A 21,432-nucleotide genomic window follows, 5' to 3' on the forward strand; every position below is an offset into this window, starting at 1 on the left:
ATAGCCCTCTGCTACACATGTGTGTGTGTGAGTGTGTGTGTGTGTGAGTGTGTGTGTGAGTGTGTGTGTGCACACAGAGATACCAAGAGGTACCAAACTCCCCATACTGTGCTTCAAAGACTGCCGGTCAGAGACCTGGTGGCAGCAAGCACTCTACAGAGAACTTGGAATGATCTCCTTCTCTGAAGGGCTCTTTCAAAGGCTGGATCTTTTTTTCAAGCTGACAAAAAGAAAAGGTTGGAAATTAGTCTTCTTTACCTATTAGCTGTTGTGAATACTCCTATCCCATCAAGGATGTCTGGTTCAGTGACACAGCTCTAAGATTTGACTCCATTTTAACATAGGCTAAAACCTCTCTCCATGCAGCATTTTTCTGCAAAGCTCTTGAATAGGCATGTTATTACTTAGACAGCAAATAAAATATAGAAATATCGCTGTTGTGTTAGCAAAATATTGTAAGCACAGCATAAACAAAGTTGTGTATTGAAGTGAATCAAACTTCTCTATTTAAACTCAGTGAGTTTCTGTCACTTTCAGACTGACAACTATCCAAGGCAATATAAATAACATGGGGATTTCCACAAAAAAAAGACTATGAAATATTTTGTGAAAATACATTTATATTGTGCTTCTTAGAATCTTCTGCATAACCAAGATGTGTATTCTTGCAGATACCTTTTCATATAAACTTTAACCTAAAATATGCTTTCATTATTCCACAAACATTTAAAAGCATGTTTTTAAAAAACACATAGCACAACAGCCCAGTTTAGTAATACCAGACCGAAAATATTACAAAAGATTGACTGGTGAAAGGTACTATAAATATCAGTTCACATACACTACACTTACATGAAAAAGTAACTTTTAAGTATGACCAATAAAACAGCTCAGAACTAGCGAGATTACGTCATTGTTTCCTGCCTGTGAAGAGGAGCTATTTTAGCTAAGTGAGGCTGGGCAAAGAAGAGGAAGTCTTAACCTTCTACAGATTTGGGGCCATGAAAGGAGCATCTCTGAAGAAACTTTGTAGTGCACATACGGTGAGTAACAATCCCTTATGCTACGGTAACAAAGTAATTTGGATACTTATGCATGTTGCTACGATAAACTTCTTTGTTCAGAAGCTGAATACAGCCATTCGTTTTTTAAAGGGCTTTCAAAATATCAGCATTCTATAAATAACGTTTAAAGAAAAATGATTGTGTTCGTAAAAGCATAGTACTATAAATAATGTTGTTTAGGATTTTTACAAAAATGTTAAAAATATACACTAAATAAAAGCATTGGTAAGTACACTTATCACTAAAGGAAAAATGTTTGATTTCATTAAACTAAAACAAGGATCTTGTTGCTTGGTCTGTCTGTGCTTCATTGAAAGCCTTGTCCTCCTCGGGGAAGTGGGAGCAAATATAAGGGACAGGCAAAGGAAGAAAAAGGGGGATTGGAAAGAGAGATACATGTGCAGTCCTTCCAGTGGAGTCACTGTTACCTAACTTGCACTAAGAATCTGGTGCAAAAGGTTTTCTTCTTGTTTTGTTCTGAAAGTCTGTGTTCTTGTACACAGTATGGCTTTCACAATTCACATCAGGCATTCAAAAGGTCATCTATCGTTTAAAAAAAATGGATGATATAGACAAACATCAGAGGAATCATTCAGAATCAACAGAGACTTTCAGAAACCAGTGACTCCAGGGGCTCTTTAGTAAGCACTGGAGATAAAACACACAGGAATTCTTAGCACTCTTCTGCAATAGAAAACAGTCCTGGTGCCTAGCCAGTACTGTAGATCTTCCTTGACTGTTACAAAGTAGGAAGATCAGACAAACAACTAACTCCTTCCTCCTCCTCCTCCTCCTGACAAAGCTGCCACGGGGCTGGGTAAAGGCCAAGCAAGACAAACGCTCCCACACAAAGTCACGAAACTGTGAATGCAGCAAGAGCCAGGAAAGTGCAACGGGTGCATGTTAACCACAGCACCCATGCAAATACCAGGTAAGGTCTGCCACCCTCAAGTGGCTCCAAAGGAAACCAGGGAATAAATCTCCTTCAGCTCTCATCACCTGAGCTGGCACAGTAACATTTCAGATGTCCAACTGCTATAAACCAGAAGCTGAGAGAAGCAACACAACTGTGCTCTGGTGTAGCCGGCAATCAATCAGCAACATTTCCACCCCACACATACAGCTCACATATGGCCTAGTTGGATACTGTGCTGCTTTCCATCTTTTTACCTTTTTTAATAGAAGTCTAATAATCTATTCATCTCATTCATAAATTACGTGGGTGGTTCGGATGGCCTGGGATGAAATACTGGATTAGAAGCCGTGTAACTACTAAGACAGCTTTGTAGTGCCTTTTATATGAACAGCAACAAAGGCTTGTTCTTTGGGGAGCTAAGTAGTTCTCAAAGGGATAAAAGGCAAAGTCAATACTTCACTCTGCACATCCAAATGTCATGCCATGCTCACATTTCTTTTAATAACTAGGTTTAGTCAAAAATTTTTCAACAGGGACTTGAATAAATATTCACTTTAGAAAACAGCTCTCATAGCTCAAAGACAACTGTTTCCATCTGATTATCAGCTACTGAAACACATTCAAGTGTCCATCAACTTTCTGATTGCTTATATAAGAAATCTCTTAAGTAATTAAAATATTTGAATAAAACATGCTTACAAATATTATTTCTCACAAGTCTGACAGTAGATGTACTTCCTCAGAGCATGATATTGGCAGACAGAAAAAGTAACAAAGCTAGCACGTTTTCACAGCTAAACAATACAGTGTCATCACTAAATACCATCCTAAAACAGTCTTCCTGCTTGTTTTTAAAGATAGATTTTATTTTAATAACTTTCCATATTTTATCTAATTTTAGGATATTTATGGAATGCAACAACTATTCCTAAGTTCAATTAAACTATGATGCCTGAAAATCACCACCCTGAAGAATACAGGATTGCATCACTGGTCTTCTACAGTTTTGTACTGACAATAGGATTGTTGGTGAATGCCACTGCACTGTGGGTTTTCAGCTGCACTACCAAGAAGAGAACAACTATAACTGTATATATGATGAATGTGGCATTACTTGACATAATTTTTATATTTTGCTTGCCTTTTCGAATAATCTACCATGGGAAAGAATTGTGGCCTTTTGGAGATACATTCTGTCGGATTATTGGTGCTTTCACTGTATTTTATCCAGCCATTGCTCTGTGGCTGCTTGCTTTTATAAGTGTAGACAGATTTATGGCTATTGTCCAGCCCAAACATGTCAAGGAACTAAAAAACACAAAAAAAGCTGTGCTGGCTTGCATTGGAATCTGGGTAATGACCCTTGCAACAACGTCCCCATTGCTGTTTTTACAATCTGATCCAGATAAAGCCTCGAATTTCACCACCTGCATGAAAATGCTTGACATCATCCATTTAAAGGAAGTAAATACATTGAACTTTTCTCGCTTGATTTTTTTCTTTTTGATCCCCTTGTTTATCATGTTGGGGTGCTACCTCATAATTATTTACAATTTTATCCATGGCAAGACTTCTAGACTGAAGCCTAAGGCCAAGGAGAGATCCATAAGAATTATAGTTACTCTGATTGCTCAGGTACTCATCTGCTTTGTGCCCTTCCACGTTTGCTTCACCTTCCTGATGTTGCAAGCTGAAAATACAACTTTCAATCCTTGGGCAGCCTTTACCACCTTTCTCATGAATCTCAGTACATGCCTGGACGTCATACTGTACTATATTGTTTCTAAACAATTCCAGGCAAGAGTCATCAGTGTAATCCTTTATCGCAATTACCTTCGAAGTGTGCGCAGAAAGAGTTTTCGAACTGGAAGTGTAAGGTCACTCAGTAATATGAACAGTGAAATGATATAAAAAAATGTCAGGGGACTTTTATAATGTAAACAAGTGATTCTTTTTCCAAATTCTAGCATTTTGACTACAAAGAAGAATGGTCTAGGCCAGAATTAACAGATATATTTGTTGCACCGTAAATATAAGAGAAGCAGAATAGTAATTGCACCTCTGTATTTGCTCAGCATCTTCTGTTGTTTCACCTGAAATGAACTAAACCTACTCAGTGTTAAACATTCACATGCTTTTGTCATCTCAAAAGACTGTGAATATTGTCAGACATGAAAAAGTGACTATTAGTATAATAAAGTTGACAACACTGAGGAATTGTGATGCAAAGTATATATTATTTTTTTATATTTGCACATTGAAATGTTCCTGAAACTACTGTGTACCCCACACTTCTAAAACTAACTTTGTTCTCTCAAGATCAATGCCAGCATGACTTAAAGAGAAGGCATATGTAGCTAAAATTTATATTTCATGAAAAACTTCTTTGATGCAGATTTCTTTGTAACTGACTACATTCTGCAGTCATTAAAATACCGTGAGAGGGTGTAATAGTCCAACTGCTGATACCCTGTGGGTATGATGTGCACATTTATTACACCTTCCTTTTGCACAAGGGGCGGTCCCGTGGTGTAAAGGAGAGCACTCTGGACTCTGAATCCCAAGGTCATGAGTTTGAGTCTCAGTGGGGACCGTCCCCTGGCAGTTCAATGCCTCCCTGCCATCCCATCCCATCACATCTCGGATGCTCAGCAGGGTCAGCCCTGGTTAGTACCGGGTGCTGTGACAGTCCCGAGGACTTCACTGTCACTGTCCAAGCTCGCTCGGCCGGAGCAGATGGACCTTGGGACTTAAACGGTGGGGCCAGTTCCGCGCACGCTGTGCCTCACCTAAAACATCCACTGTGCAGGCTGGAAGGGCACACCCACGCGGGGAGAGCCCTGCCCAAATCTTCCTTCTCGAAGTTTGGCCATACATACACTTTTGCACAAAGTATCTTTTTACACATGTGAACACAGGAATTTTTCCAGCCACACTAGCAGCCCATGTCCTAGCAACAAACTTGAGGTAACAGTCATGATGAGTAACTGCAGTAACTACTCAAGCTTTTAACTCCTTTTGACTACTCACAAACTACAAAAAAATGTATCTTTATAATGCCAAACATATGCTTTTTCTTCTTCATCAAATCAGTCTTTAGCTACTTTCAATATACACTCTGGAAAAGTAGAAACAAAAAATTCTAATGTGGTGTTTAATACTAAAAATCTCACTCCAAGAGCTTCTATTATTATCTCAGAAGGTGCAACATATGAAAACTGAAGTCTGTATGAGGCTGATCTCACTCTCCAGAAGCTTAACCACAAAGGGTTGCAAGCTCTATGGTTCTACTGTAACATGCCCACCTTTTATTAAGTGCAGAAATGTCAAGTATAGGTTATGTGAAACTGAACCACCGAACACCTTAAAGCTGTAAGAACTTCAGCTGCAAGCACTAAATACAGTAACATGCTCTAGCACTCGATTTTTGAAACATACAAAATACCAGTAATGAAATGTATATGCATTTCACAGCGAACATAAAAGACATACAGTTCTGTTGCTTTTCTGATTTAAAAAAGAAATCAGGACCAACATGATTTCAGTTTTCAGATTTACAAACTGAATGAAATCAAACAATTTAGACAGAACAAATACAGCAATAATTTGTGCACTGCAACGGGTGTTCCAATCATGCTGCCTGGGGAAATGGGACTAACAGACTGGAAACTAATCATTATATGGATAAATTATAAACTAACCACAGATCATAACTAAGAAATACATGTTTGAAATTATAATAGTTGTGCCAAGAACCTTTACACTTTAGTTCAAAAGAGGATTAAATTTAAGTTGAAGTGTTACATGAAGGTTTTTTTAATTAAAAATCTCTGGAAAATAATCCCTTGAAACTCTGAAATAACCAATCCATTAGAAGGTACTTACAAACCAGAAGGCAAGCTGTTGATGGTGATGCCAAATATATACTGAGCGATTTCTACAAGGAGAAGATCAAACAAAGCTGAGAGCATCCAAACACCCAGTAAAAAAGACTGGAAAGAAAAAGGTTAATTTGAATCAATTCAACAGATTAAAAATAAGGTTTTAATCTATCTCTAAATAAAAGAAAAATAAATAACCACTATACTAGTTTGACTAAGACAATCTTTAACACAGTGTAATTACAAATCTACTTGTCTACATACTGAAGAATTAAGAGTTTGACTTGTTTCCAAAATCAAATTCTATGGGTCTGGTAACTTTCAGCTCATATATCTGCAAACAGTAATTAGAATATTCAACTGACCCCAAGATATTATCAATTTAAATTTTAATTTATGAAAAGCAAATAATTTTTAAAACTGTTTAACATGTAAGTCTATACAAAATGTTAATAGTAAAACTGCATGTAATAGTTTGACCCATGGATTCCTCAGTAACCATTGTATCTAAGGAAGTTACAAGTATTCCACACGTGTCTTCCACGTAGGGGGGTGGGGGAAGTGGTTTTGTGCTTCCCTTCCCTTCCTTGGCTGAGGAGCTGGTGGGAGGTGGTTGGAGACTGGTCCCTCCGGTTGTTCGTGGTTCTCCTGTCCTGGGTGAGATTGTTTCATATTTGTTCCCCTTTCTTGAGGTTTTTAATTGTGTTTGTTTTGATTCATTTGGTTTCTTTAGGTTGGGTTGGTGTCTTCCCTATTTTCCGGCTATCAATCCCCTTTTCTCCCTTCCCCTCTCCCCTGGGGGTGGGATCCTATGTATTGTGTATACAGTGTGGTTTGTAAATGTTAGAAAATATAATTTATTCTTTTTATTCAGTTCAGTTTCTTTAGAGTGCGTTTCTTTTCAGTTTTTTTTCCTTTCCTTTGCTGGGAAGGTTCTGGGAGGGGGAAGGGGGGCCAGTCCAGGGTTGGCAACAGCTAGGCCAAACCTGCAACACTGCAGTACTCATCCAAGACTACAAACTCTAAACAGTGTAAAAATAGTTTCTGTTAAAAAAAAAAACCTCTCAAAACTGGAACTTACTGAAAATTTTCTGCTGCCATATCTTCTTTCAAATATTCTAAAGTTGTAAATGAGCAGACTGCTGCAGAAAGTGTCTTTCAAATCAAGACATATTGTTCTTCCACATAGAAGTCTCCAAATCTGGAAGGTTAATGACCATCATGTTAAGCCTCTCTTCTTTCAAAGAAATTCTTTATAGAATTTGTGCTCAGAGTGAATGAAATACTGGAGTCACATAATAGAAATATAGTACACTTAAGGAGGGAAATACAGAGAGTAGAATGTTATAGAAGGTTCAAGAAGTCTCCTTAAAAACAAAATTTTTTCAAGACAGATGTCTAACTCTTAAAATAAATCTAGAATTGAAATTAACTCAAATACCCTTTTATGTCCCTAGTTTACATTTACAAATAAAAATGGAAATCACAGTCCTAGTGAGCTTAGAATTACAAGATGTATTTTTGAAGCAACCTCCAGATACAAACTAGTCCAAGTGTTAACTGCTCTAACCAGATCAGCTCCCCTGGGATCATGTTGAGTCTTAGACACCTCTAAGGACGCAGTTTCCAGAACCTCTCTGAAACCTGTGCCAGTTTTTGGCCCTCTGTGATGGTTTAAAAAACTAAATCGAATCCAGAATTTCCCGTGTTCCATCTTGTGTCCACTACCTCATGCAACTCCATGTAGAGTCTGGCTTTAGCTTCTCTATAGCTCCTGATCAGCTACTTGTATAAAGCAATAAGGTGTCTGCTCGTTGCCTTCTCTTCTTGAGGTGGGGCAGACACAGTTCTCTCAATCTTAGGCTGGATATTAGAAAATGGTTCTTCACCCAGAGGGTGGTTGGGCACTGGAAGAGGCTCCCCAGGGAAGCAATCACGGCACCAAGCCTGACAGAGCTCAAGAAGTGTTTGAACAATACTACTGGGCACACGGTGTGACTCTCGGGGATGGTCCCGTGTAAGGCCAGGAGTCAGACTCTTGTTGGAACCAAGAACTGGGCGTTTGTGAGACACATCTGGACTACTGCCAGCTAGGGGGTAGAGACATTTACTTCCATCTGCTTGCCACACTCTCACTAATACAGTCCAGGAGTGGTTGGCCTCCTTGACTACTCTTGTTCACAAAGATGCACAGGTCCTTCTCTGCAGAGCTAATTCCCAAGGACCTGCCCCCCTTAGCCTGCAATGTTATCACATTTCTTGGGCTTGACAAGGTCTCTCCAAATAGCAGCCCAGCCTTCCAACATATTAACCATTCCCACCAATTTTGGATCATACAAACTTTAAGCACAAACTTGCCCAAAGTGCACTCCAGCCCATCATCCAAGTAACTAATGAATACACTAAACACTACTGGTCCCAGCACCAAACTCCAAGGAGCCCTCCCCTAATTAATACCTGCTAAGTGGATTTTGCACTAATGACCTTAACTCCACTGAGAGTCCAGCCAAATTCCCACCTATCTTCCTGACCAGTTATTCAGTATATACCTCACCAATCTGGCTTCAAGGATACAATGAGAGACTGGCTTAAAGGGCCTGCTAAAGCCAAGGTATGCAAAATCCACTGACTCCTCCCTGTCCACAGCACCACTTGCTTCATGGCAGAGTGCAACCATTTGGTCAGGCATGATTTCATACAATGGCTGAGGGTAGGAAAGGACCTCTGCAGATCATCTAGTCTGCCATTCTCATTTAAAACAAACAGGACGTTAACTGAACATGTCCAGACTGGTTTTGACTGGGAAAACTGTACCTCTGTTCCCCATCAGTCTTACAGTAAAAAAACAAAGACACTAAACAGTATTGGCCCCCTAATCCACTTCACTGCTCACTGCTCTCATCTTGTACTTCCTCAGTTTGTGTGAGGATGTCATGGGAGACAGTGTAAAAAAACTATACTAAGATTCACAATAAACAACACCCACTTACCTTCCATCACTCACCAAGACATTCATCTATGTCATCACTGCAGGCTACCTGGTCAGTCAAGAATTCCACTTCACAAATCTGTGCTGACCATCCCCACTTTATTGTTCTTTGTGTGTTTGAAAATTCCTTGTTTCATGATTTTCTCAGTGATACAGAAGATGCTGACTGGCCTGAACTTCCCAAAGCTCCTTTCCTGCCTTTCCTGAAGACAGGAAAGACATTTGCTTTCTTCCAGTTCTCGAGAACCTTCCTTGACAGCAATGATCCTTCAAAGATAATACAGAGTAGCGTAACAATGACACGAGCCAATTCCTGCAAAACCTGTGGGGGTGTGCCTGTAATCATGAGCTTTCTCCCAGGTATCTAAAAAAAGCTTCACCTACTTCATCACAATCAGATGGTCTGTAGTAAACACCACTACCAAAGTTGGCTGGCCTAGTTTGCCCTCTAGTCCTGATCCATAAAATCTTGATTTTCTCATGTTCCAAGAGGAAGCTCTGTGTAGTTCTGCTGTTCTTTCACATATAGAGCAACTCCCTTCCTTGCCTGTCCTTCCCAACAAGCTTGTAACTGCTTGCTGAGGCACTCTTATCACCAGACCTAACCTAACCTATCTCCATGACCTCTGTGAGACTGGAGCCCTGTAATGGCATATGACCTTTAATTCCTCATATTTGTTCCTTATGTCACATGCACTGGTGTGCACACACCTCAAAGAGGCACCTAATCATGCTGATTTCCCAGAAAACATATGAGAGTCTTCCACATAATGCTGTTCCATAGGCACTTCCTTATTTATGTGCAGCAGCATTTGTGAAGTAGGTCCTTTTCAGCTCTGTTTTGCTGATTACAAGAACCCTTCGGTTCATACCATCCTGTCATCCATTCATATCAAACCTTTGCTGGCTAACCCAGTCCACTCTCTTCTCAGCTGACTGTGGGTTGTCATCTCCCTCTTGTGTTGTTCCTGTCTTAATGTTCTCCTCACCAGGTTGGCCTGTCAGCCAAGATGCCTTTGTCCCACTTGGTGAGGTGGATCCCACTTCTTCCAAGTAGTCTTCAATCTTCAGAGAGGGTCCCACGGGCACAAAATCCAAACCCTTGTTGCCAACACCAGCTGTGCAACCAATAGGATCTGTCCACTTCACCTTGGCTGTTCCCAGGCACCTTTGTGTCCTGCACAGCTTAAGAAATTCCTTCTAGATTTGCTCCATGACCTTCCCAGGGACTAAGGTAAGGCTGAGGGACTGAGGTTAACTGGATCTTCCTTTCTGCCCTTCTCAAAGATGAGTGTGATCTTTGCCTTTCTCCGGTCATCGTTGGCTCCAACAATTGCCATGACTGTTCAAAGCTGCTAGAGAAGTCTCATAATTACACTGCCAGATCATTATTACAGAAACTTTGCTTGCTGCCCTTCATCTCTCTTGCTAGTCTACAGCCCAGCTTCAGCTGCTCCTGCTCCCTCTCCCAAGCCACGGCCTGCTAGGCATTCTCACCTCCCTTCTCAAGGTCTTCAGGCCTCAGCCAGTGCTTCTGCCACAAACTTTCCCAGCACACCCAAGGACTGACCAGGAGGAAAGAAGTGGGACCTCACCATTTCAGTTGCCCCATGTCAATATGCTCAACGTTAAAACCCAGCCTGAGGTACCATCCCTCTTGAAGTTCAAACTAGCAGGGCTGTGACCCTGCAAGTGAATATTTCATGGCCTGCATTAACTGAACAGCCAGACTATGAAAGGCTTCCAGCTTAACTGCTCTTTGCTTTAGCCAACTTAAAAAAATACAGAAAGCTAATGTAATGAAGATCTTCATTTTACACACAGCATCAGCACTGCTCTTGAGTGTCACAGAATCATAGAATCGATTGGGTTGGAAAAGACCTGCAAGATCATCAAGTCCAACCCTTGGTCCAACTCCAGTCCATTTACCAGATCATGGCACTCAGTGCCATGTCCAATCTCAGTTTAAAAATCTCCAGGGATGGTGAATCCACCACCTCCCTGGGCAGGCCATTCCAATGCCTGGTTACTCTCTCTGGAAAGAATTTTTTTCTGATCTCCAACTTAAAATTCCCCTGGCAGAGCTTGAGCCCGTACCCCCTTGTCCTACTGCTGAGTGCCTGGGAGAAGAGACCAACCCCCACCTGGCTAGAACTTCCCTTCAGGTAGTTCTAGACAGTGATGAGGTCACCTCTGAGCCTCCTCTTCTCCAGGCTAAACACCCCCAGCTCCCTCAGCCTCTCCCCATAGGGCTTGTGCTCCAGTCCCTTCACCAGCCTTGTTGCTCTTCTCTGTCCTCTGTATGGAGAAAAAGATCTTTGCATTTTGGACAGTACTTTTTGCCTTCCAATTTAAATGCGCTCTTCTTCAACTACTCGTTTTATTTCCTGCCCTCTCTACCAGCTTTAAGAAGTGTTAAAATCCAACATCCAAAATGTCTGTTCATCCCCCGAAAAAAATCCTTTCCATTAAACCCATCCTTGCAGATTAAATTAATCTAAAGAAATTTTCTTTTAAGAGTTCTCACTTAATATTAGAACAAGACAGGAGTTAAACAGTCTGGTCTCCCTGACCTCAGGGGTACACAATCATACAGTACACAGCTTACTGCAAAGGCTACGGCAATAAATGAAACAACAGTCTCATGAAAGGAAAAAATCCAAACCCACAAATTCCCCAAAGCACCACAATAAAAGTATCGTATGCTTTACAGCAAATGTTTATGTTTAAGACACAGTAAAGACAGTTTCTTTGAATAAAACACAGCTACTACTGTTTTTCAGCAGATCAAACAAATGGAAAGAGGACTCCTCTAAACACAAATGGAAAACCAAACAAATATACAAAAAAACCCCTGAACTCACACAATTTCCATTTAAAACTTGAATAGTTTCTCAGACCGTTTTCATTCCCCTCCCCAAACACTTGGTTGTAACATTTTTATAAGGCAGACATCATTTATGAATTTTTGCTGCACAGCATTAGCAAGACATTTGGAAAATACGAGCACTGCTCGTGCAGATTTGTAGCCTACATTATTACTACAGAGCTCCTGTTCTTGACAAGAAAGATCACAGAGAGTGCAATGGCACAGAGGATCACCAGCCAGGTCTAACAAACTTTTAAACCTTACAGACTACAGGTGGCATTCTCAAAGACATCAATTTGACTACCCACCTTTCTTGATGCAACTGCAAAATCTGCTGGGTAAGATAAACACAGACGCGTTTGCTGACCCTTCTCTGATGAGCAATAGTTTGCCACTTCCAAAAATTAAAATAAACCACCCCAAAACAAATCCCCACAGAACTTGCTACTTCTAAGTGCATTATTTTAACAATTAAAACTACAGGATCTTTAATTAAGCTTAAAATAAAACCTTACAAGATACAATACACAAAAGACAGAGTATCTAAGCTTGAAATAGGAACGAGTAACAAATGCCTAGTAAGAAATTAACCAATGCAGCCAATTACTGAGAAGCATGAAAAACTCCATCATTTGTAATCTCCAAATTAAAAGCAGCAGTTCTATTCAACAGGCAATATTTAGTTTTCCACAACTAACTACAACAGAAGTTACAGAGTGAAAGTTATAGCCTCTGTTGTTAAAATAAAATTAGAAAGCCCAATCAAAATATCCCTATTCAGCCTCAAAAATTAAGCACAATAAGATAATAACATTCATATCAAAAGACTGAGGGGTTAAATCACACTTCATTCACAGAAAGTTTCCAAATTACAGTGCCTGGAATGAAAAAATCACACAAACAAAATCATTTCCCAGACATGACAAAGAAGTGAAAAGCTATGTTGATTGTTTCAGATCAGTTTTTGTCATGTTTTCCAAAAAGTGGCATACTGGGTGACATAAAAAAAGGGTAAGAACAAATTGGTCTACAACAGTGAACAAAGGGAAAGAACCAGATGAGAAAGACTGGGGGTGGAGGGGGTGGAAATTGCATAGAAGACCACAGTTTGCAGTGTCTTTTCACACAAAACGAACAAACTCTTACCTGAAAATCCTCTTTTATAGCTTGGAGGTTATATGCAAAGAACTTCTGATAATGTTGGAAGAGCAGAGCCAATAGAATCGAGATGGCACTTAGGACTAGTAACAAACTCTTTGACAAAGGCGCTTTATCTTAAAGACAAAAGACCAAACAAACAAAAAAAAACATTTTAGAGAAAAGCCTCTCACATTCAAAAAGTGACACATTTAAACAGCTTACTGAAAAACAGTAATAGTGACACAACCTTGACTTTAGCTCAACAACTTCCCAAGTTCTCAACAACTTGCAAATAGAACACACTGACCAAAGGAAGTCTTTAGCAATACTAATGACAGTTACATATCAATGAGACATTTTGTTTCCAACATTGTCTCACAAAATTAATTGTTTAATTAATTAAACCTAAGTTCTCTGCACCCACAGAGGTCATGTCCTCCTGTGCTGCTCTCCTAAGGCTCAATCACATTTCAGGAAATAATCACTCTTTTTTTCTATAAAAGTATGCATGCACATCTAGTTAAAACAAATATTTCTGTTTCCTTTGCATTAGGGATTAAGATTAGCTTTTTCTTAGAGGCTGTGAGGCAGGAACCAGCAGAGTAAATGTCCTGAATAAACTGTCTTTCTCTCCACCACACTTGGATCCACCATTCAAGGAAACATATCCAAGTCAATTTACGTGACATTCATCTTCCTTCCATTCAATAGTTACAATTATTCATAAAGAAATTAATAGAATCAGGATGTTTGTGAAATCAGAATTTCTTTTCCTGTTTCAGAAAGGGCACTCAGAAGAAAGCAAGCAGAGAACAGAGAAATCAGCAATACACATTTACTAAAACCTGCCAACTGATCTATCCAGGAGCACACCCAAAAATTCATCCTAACCTGTTGGCACAGTTGATGCAATAAAACACAAACTCTTGCCCAAAAATTCAAGCCAATACAGAGACTCCAAAATACTATTTATTCTATGATTTTTCTCCTTTTCACACATGAAACCTGAATCACATTTACTTCCTTTCCAAACGCCTCAACTATAGCACAGAATCCACTCATTTTCAGACAACTGTTTTTCCCAGGTTATTGTAAAGTCTGGGGTGGTCCCATGGTGTAAAGGAGAGCACTCTGGACTCTGAATCCCAAGGACATGAGTTTGAGTCTCAGTGGGGACCGTCCCCTGGCAGTTCAATGCCTCCCTGCCATCCCATCCCATCACATCTCAGATGCTCAGCAGGGTCAGCCCCGGTCAGTACCGGGTGTTGTGACAGTTCCGAGGACTTCACTGTCACTGTCCAAGCTCGCTCGGCTGTGGCAGATGGACCTTGGGACTCAAACAGTGCGGCCAGTTCTGCGCATGCTGTGCCTCACCTAAAAAATCCACTGTGCAGGCTGGAAGGGCATGTGGGGAAAGCCCTGCCCAAACCTTCCTTCGCAAGTCTGGCCATACATACTTAAAGTCTGCAGCTCTGTTGTCGTTCTTCTTAGGTAACAAAGGGAACAATGAGATTACTTTAAAAGTACTAATGGGAGGTAAAGCGCAGGAGCACAGGAAGAACAAAACTGCATGAAACAATGTAATATAGGAAACATTTAGTACCTGTCCAGATTAAACTGAATACCATGAATGGTTCCCTTAACACCTGCCTCACACTAGAATAGTGAACTGCTAGAAAAGGAAGATGGTAAAAGGCACCAAAACCAAGATTTTAATTATGGCACAATCCCACTGCCATTGCAAATACAGTTCTTGCTACACAATTTGGGTGTGATCCTCATCCAAGTCTTGGCTGATGCCATCAAGAACAACTTAGATGGGCAGTGTTAGCTGCTCTCAGCTCACACCACCTTGAGATTGGCAATCTTCTGTTGCTCACCATGTGAAGAAAACATCTCTTTCTGTGAGTATCATAATGAAAACTGGTACTTAAAACTCTTATTTCAGTCCACAACCATACCTTTTGAGTTCAGTACTTAAAGACACACTTTCTTTTCTGCATTTAAGCAATTAATGCCTTGATGAACTATCCTTTTAGAGAAAATAGGCAGTGACTTGCCTTGACACAGGCTGATGTTACTCTACTTTTATGACTGTGTGAAACACATTAGGACAGAAAGTCTGGCTGACTTCTTTTTTTAAATGCAAGCAAGCTGTTCACCTTTCAATTTAATATCTCTCTTTGAATTTGTTTTTCTCTTCAAAAATAAGGTCTATAGTCTTTAGATGTCATTTTTTTTAAATTATTCATTCCTCTGACTCAGTTGGACTTTTCAAAACAGTCTGAAACCATCAGAGTACTGTAGAAAACCAAAATAAAAAGAAGCTGGAGCTTGTCAAAAGTTACTGTGCAGACAATGTTCACTTGAAACCTCAGGCAATGCTCCTTTAGTTAACTTAACTTAGTTAAATTAGCATTTCTTGATGTGAAAAGGTCAGTTTTATAATCTGAATATAAATTTTTGGTATTTGAAAGAAGAGACTAAAACAGAAGAACTGTAGCAGTCACAATAGCAAACATTTTTGAACCAAAGTTTGATAAAACTTGTTATTTTACTATCAGATGTATCTATGTTTATTTCATGAATTTTAAGAATTTTTTACAAGAAGTCATTAATCCCATAATACTTTTCACATAAGGAACACATTACCACAAGAAACGTGACAACACCTCTAGATATCCCCACCATGACTATATATTTTTAAATAGGTTTTATATTTAGATTTTACTGCAATTTTCATAATTTTTAGATTACAAGTAATACACACTTGAAATATTTTATCCTATCAATTCCTAATTTGAATGCATTCAAAAATGCTCAGCCTTATCTGTTTTCTCCAAAAGTGTGAACACACATTTTTATTAAGAGCCTTCTTTTAGCTTTCAGCTTAGACACTTTAAACCTTAGTGTAGAGGGAAAGTATTTATTATTAGATGTATCATCAAGTGAAAACCACAGGTAACTAACTCATGAATGTGAGTCACCCACAGGGAACATCACACGGGTAACGGAAATGTCGCTCTCAAGCTCCTCGTAACGTCATCGTGGCTGACAAGTTTATTCTTGTCTGGTGAACTTGAAAAATATAATAATGCAACTTCTGAAATGCTTTTTCCAAGTGTTTCACTGCACAACGTACCAATGTGCTTTATCCCTCAACAGCATATAGATTCTTATCAAGGACTCCTGTGAGGTCACAAGGAAGGAGTAACCTTTCCTCTGCTGTGGAATGTCTCAACCAGTTCAGACCAAAAATTGCCAGCAATCCCAGACAGTGCACAGTCAGGCATTCTGACATTCATGGCAAATTTCTTACTTAGAATGCAAAGGTGATTTGGAATTTAAAAAGCAAAACTCCAGCCCAATGGGTATGCAACCATGTGCAAGATGGAAACCTGTCCCTTTGGGGGTTCCTTCTGCCTCTGTGGTGCTGTCTGTTGTAGGGATGCAATTTGCAATGGTTTGGATGATTCTCCTGGTCCTGGAGGTTATTCCATAACCTAGGAGAAAATGTGCTCCCCGCTGTTCCTGACCACGTGGTCCCCTGAGAGCCCCTGAGAAGGACACACAGAGATCACTGGAGAGGGAGGAGAAAAAGAGGAAGTTTATTGCTTGTCTGGGGTTTATATGGACCTAGGAGGGATTCTAAACCCACCAATAGAAAATAAGAAGGGGTTTGGCTCTGGGCCAATGGGACTAAGGGGATTTACATTCAACAGGAGTGGGGGTTCAGGTAACAGGCATGTAGCAACCTTCCTCCAGAGCCCTGAGATAACAGGGTATTCTGGGAAGAAGAAGCAGTGACTTTGCACAAAGACATTTTAACAATCATTTTGTACATTTAAACAACAATAAATACATCAGTTGTTAAACATTATCAGTGGCTTGTTGATCTTCTTCACAAATCCATTTCTGGCAGGATTTTCTCCATTCCAAATATTGTAAACCAATTCCCACAGAAACCTGTACCCCCAACCTACCAGGGCACCAGTGTCTGTTGGCAGGACCTGTGCAATGTGCACAAGAAGGATAAAAACACAGTGCCTCGATACCCCATAAGGAAAGTAGAATAAAAGAAAAAACCCTTGTTTTGACCCTGAAAGTTAAAATATATCAAATACTGTCTTCAAAGATCCTGGAATAAACTTGCAATCCTAAAGTGGCAATTCTTTCCAACAGCAGGCAGTAACAACATTGGTGCTGCAACACATCTACTGAGCTTCCAAGTGCACAGAGAAACTTTTTAACATCCAGCAGAACAGGCCTACACTGACCAAGAGCAAGCAACGAGCTTTCACTACAGACCTCTGCAGTGAAGCCTCCCTACAAAAACTGTCCTCATAATCTCACAGGCAAGTGTCTCAACTTTCACATTACACTGCACAATGTGAAGCTGATCCCAAATGTGACATAAATAAGAAAACCAACTCTTAAGTCTCCACATTCCAGCCCTGTGCTCATGACAAAGCCCAGAAATCCTCTTCTTGCACAACCTACTGCTGCTCTTCTGGCTGCCAGTACCACTTTCAGAATAGAGAGTTAAGGATACATGTGTCTGTCTGTCACAGAGGAGGATTATGGCACAACTGCTCGTGTAGTTGCAGCTTCAGAAGCCACGACTGCACTAATACGAATAAGAAAGTTGGGGTAGCAGCAACAGCTACAGTTTTTGAAATTAATTTCTATTCCCTGCCTGTTCACTACTCAGAGGTGAAGAGATACAGCAGATGGGCTATCAAACCAGTCTACTGTTTCAGAATGACTTTGGAGGGAACAACTTCATTCCCTGGACTGCTATTCCAGGACTGAGACTCAAGTGTTGACTTGGGAGAGGACCTGATTGCCTCCACCAACTGATGAGCAGAGGCTCCAGGAGCTTAAATTAGCTCAAGACAATTTCTGTGGGGATCCCTACTGAGCTTACAGTAACCACAGCTGCAGCTGAAACGTCCTGTGTCACAGCTCTTTTTCCACTACCATCTTCCCAAACCCACCTGCTCTAAGGCAGACACCACTGCCATACAGACAATTAACTGCAGGGGGCTACTACAATGGCACAAAACGCACACAAACCACTTTTTATGCTGATACACAAGATCTGTGAGTCTTTTAAACCATAACTGATGCACATCTGAATGTACAGTACTCCCCAAATGCACTGACAGAACATGCACTTTGGGTGGTTGTTTTTCCTGCATTAGGCCACCATTAATCTATTGCATTCCAAGACTTGTCCAAGAACCTGCAGCAGGTTCACCAACCAACAGTGACATTTCATTGCAAGTAAACACAGTAAAAGTATCACTGCAGGAACAGTTTTTCATCAAATGCTTATAAACTTAATGCAGAAGCTGAGAGGTGAATAACATTAGTTTAAGAAAGTCAATAAAGATACCAACAGCAAACATGCTTTAAACCTACTTTTAAAAGGCACAGGTGACTGTACTCAAACCTGTTACCCATGCATTTCTTACTTAGAAAACTGCTGGCTTTAGCCTAGGTCACAAACTATAAAAAAATTACGAGATACAAAAGGGGGGGGGGGGAAGAACCAAAAAACCCAACCCAAATCCAACCCCTTTCTTTCTTAAAGCAACACTTAAAATAGAAAGTGAACAGGTTGAAGTGAACAAAAACACTTACCTCCCTGAGGTTCCTTCCAACCAAAGAGCATATTACCACACTACTTTTCACATACACTGTCAGAAATATCAGATGTGACTACACCAGAAGACCATGTGGACATTCCCACACTAGCTTAAAATGAGCTAGATCTGCAACTGCGGAATAGCCACATTTTTGTGGCATTCAAGGCATGGCTAATTGTGTTGATGTGGCTCTGCTGCTCGTAGGACTCAGGCTCACCAGGCTGCACTGTGGCACGCTGATGGATGAGCTAATTCCATTTCCCATACAGTGTTGTACTGCATAATACTGTTACACACAGAACTCTGATATATTCAATATATGCTTCATATTCCCTTTAGTCATATTAAAAAGCATCAATTTACACAGCTTTTTTATTTTTCCAATACCTCTGTGCAAGAGTTCAGTCTTGCCAGTTAAGCAAGTAGAGCAGCAGAGAGTTTCCTTCTTGCCTTGGCGTTTTTGACAAATTGCTAGTACTGTACTGTAAGGTTCACAGAGAGGTAAAAGTCTCAGTTGCATTAGCAAAAATGCTTGCACACAAGTTGAAAGGACTCTGCTCTCTACTAGTAGTTTGAGTGTAGTAGGTAACATAGTCAAATATTTTGCAGAGGTAACAACAGGATATGCTTTAAAACATGGACTCAAATTTTACCTTAATAAAGACTAACTCTAATAGGCTTTCCTACTACATTCTTGTGCAGCACATACATAGTATATATTGGGAGGGGATTACAATGTCTGCAGAAGGGTCTGGTCTTGCTCTAACTGGTTTAAGTTGTTGGTAAGGCCTTCCTTTGTATCATACTTTGCTACTGGGATGCAGCATGCTGGCAAACTAAGCAGCACTATAGTAAATCATCGAGTCTGAATCCCAAGGACCTGAGTTCGAGTCTCAGTGGGACCGTTCAATGCCTCCCTGCCATCCCATCCCGTCACATCTCAGATGCTCAGCAGGGTCAGCCCCGGTCAGTACCGGGTGTTGTGACAGTCCCGAGGACTTCACTGTCACTGTCCAAGCTCGCTCGGCTGTGGCAGATGGACCTTGGGACTTAAACGGTGGGGCCAGTTCTGTGCATGCTGTGCCTCACCTAAAAAATCCACTGCACACGCTGGAAGGGCACACCCACGTGGGGAGAGCCCTGCCCAAATCTGTGTTCATGAAGTCTGGCCATACAATACAGTAAATCAGCCAGCCCAGTGTTACTCTTGACAGATCCATGAGAGCCTTTGCAGAACCACTGAAGTGTTTCAGCAGCACTCTTCATGGGACTGAGGCTGCCAGCAGACTGCAACACAAGAAACTGGTCTGGGTCTGGCACCACAGCACACCTCTCAGGCTCTTCCTTAAAATCAGGTGCTGGTAACATGCCCCCTGAACACACACGTTGTTTGACAAGTCAACTCAGCTGAGTCAAGTGTTTTGCCAAGTCATTCAGGTCTGCCTGTGCTGTGTCTCCTGTTAGTACCCAGAGTCTGCCTGCCTGCCATTCCACACATCATTCCCAGCAACTGACCTGCTTGTCTGAACTGGCTCACACGCAGCTAGGGTTTGTTTGTTGGAATGGTTTGCTTTTATGTATGTTTCTTGTTACATTTTTCAAGAACCTCTGTGTCTATACATACAATTCTAGGAGAGTACCACAGAGGAGATCTAGGACAGATGATTTATAGCAAGAAACTCCCCAACTAGGATAAGAAATACTAGAGAAATACTTCCTGCAAGAACTCACCTTACCTGTAGCGCTCAAAGTCATGAGATATCTCCTTAAACAACACATGGACAAGGTCAAGGACTTCACTGCATAGGCCCAGCTAGTCGAGCATTATTTACTAGAAAGTCTAACTTCAACAAAAGTGGTCAAACTTATGAGGGAGCTGAATCTCTGGTAAAGAACTCATAAGTTTTGAGTATTCCTTGAATGAAGACAGTATCATTCATCTCACCGAACTATGGAGCCAGGACATGGAATTAATTTTTCTGTGTAGACGTGTAATAGGGTAGCATCTGCTGGCATCCCTAGTACTGATGATCCATGAAGTGAGCTTGAGATAATTAATACAGAAATAGTTTGTACTTGCTAATAACTATGAAAAAGAATGATTGTTCAACATAGGGTCTATCCATGGTTAAATCTAGATGTTGTTTTTTTAAGACTGTTTTACCAACTAACTAAATGCAAGAACAAACTTACCCTGAACAAAGAGCAGCAACAATCAGAACAGCTACAGTAGCTAAGTGGACTTCCAAAGAAGAACATGGACAATAATATCCTCATTCAAGGGTCTATCAACTTTCAGTCAATTAGTTACCAGGTGTAACCACCCGCAGCTTCTACCACTGGTTATTCTCCTATAACTCTCAGACAAGTATTAAATGCAACTTCGAAAATTAACTAACCAAAGTACTACAAATAAGTTAAATCACTATTTATGTTCTGATTTAGAAGATTCAACATCAAAAAGGCAAGTAGGACAAACTCAGAGCAGCTTCTAAAAAACTAAGGACGAGGGTGTCTCTGGCAGTCTTGTTAAAACACTTTGCATAAAAAGCCCAGCAAGAATCACATTATCAAACTGGAGTAGAGCTCTGGGGTCATTTGTTGTTTGTTTCCCAATTGCTAAAGAGAATTCTGGAGAAAGGAGTGAAAACAAGGCAATGGTGAAAACGAGGCAAAAAGAATACAGTAACCTCTGACATTTTTACCATTGCATCTATGTCTGAAGACACTAAAGTCCTCAGTCTACTAGAAATATAATCAACAAAAAGTGGGTCACTTTTTTAAATTACCCAAGATACACAAAGGTAAAAGAGCTTAGTATTATTTTTACCCAATGATATTGTGACATGGCTTTAACCAAACATTACAGATGTTAATAAGTCTGTCAGAGATGGCACACCAGGCAGCAGGAGTCTTCAGTCT

General features: G+C 40.4%; 2 protein-coding genes across 3 annotated transcripts in view; one reads left to right on the forward strand and one right to left on the reverse strand.

The window, feature by feature from the left end:
- The window catches only part of UBAC2 (UBA domain containing 2), a 96,375-nt gene that overhangs the window by 71,175 nt on the left and 3,768 nt on the right, over window positions 1-21,432 (reverse strand). For both annotated transcript variants that reach the window (XM_071548978.1, XM_071548987.1), the window contains exons 2-4: window positions 12,866-12,993; window positions 6,943-7,062; window positions 5,866-5,972 (exon numbers count right to left, since the gene is read on the reverse strand). In XM_071548978.1, the coding sequence (XP_071405079.1) occupies window positions 5,866-5,972; window positions 6,943-7,062; window positions 12,866-12,993 (355 nt within the window). The remainder of the gene's footprint in view (window positions 1-5,865; window positions 5,973-6,942; window positions 7,063-12,865; window positions 12,994-21,432) is intronic.
- On the forward strand, window positions 956-6,599 carry GPR18 (G protein-coupled receptor 18). The gene is made up of 2 exons (XM_071548997.1): window positions 956-1,043; window positions 2,882-6,599. The coding sequence occupies exon 2, from the start codon at window positions 2,926-2,928 to the stop codon at window positions 3,889-3,891; it is 966 nt and encodes a 321-aa protein (XP_071405098.1). The 5' UTR covers window positions 956-1,043; window positions 2,882-2,925; the 3' UTR covers window positions 3,892-6,599.

Source organism: Pithys albifrons, chromosome 1 (genome assembly GCF_047495875.1).
Source record: "Pithys albifrons albifrons isolate INPA30051 chromosome 1, PitAlb_v1, whole genome shotgun sequence".
Classification (NCBI taxonomy): Eukaryota; Metazoa; Chordata; class Aves; order Passeriformes; family Thamnophilidae; genus Pithys; species Pithys albifrons.

Bases quoted from the DNA above. Each gene is read 5' to 3' on its own strand.
- GPR18 (XM_071548997.1), top strand. From the start codon at position 2,926: ATGATGCCTGAAAATCACCACCCTGAAGAATACAGGATTGCATCACTG.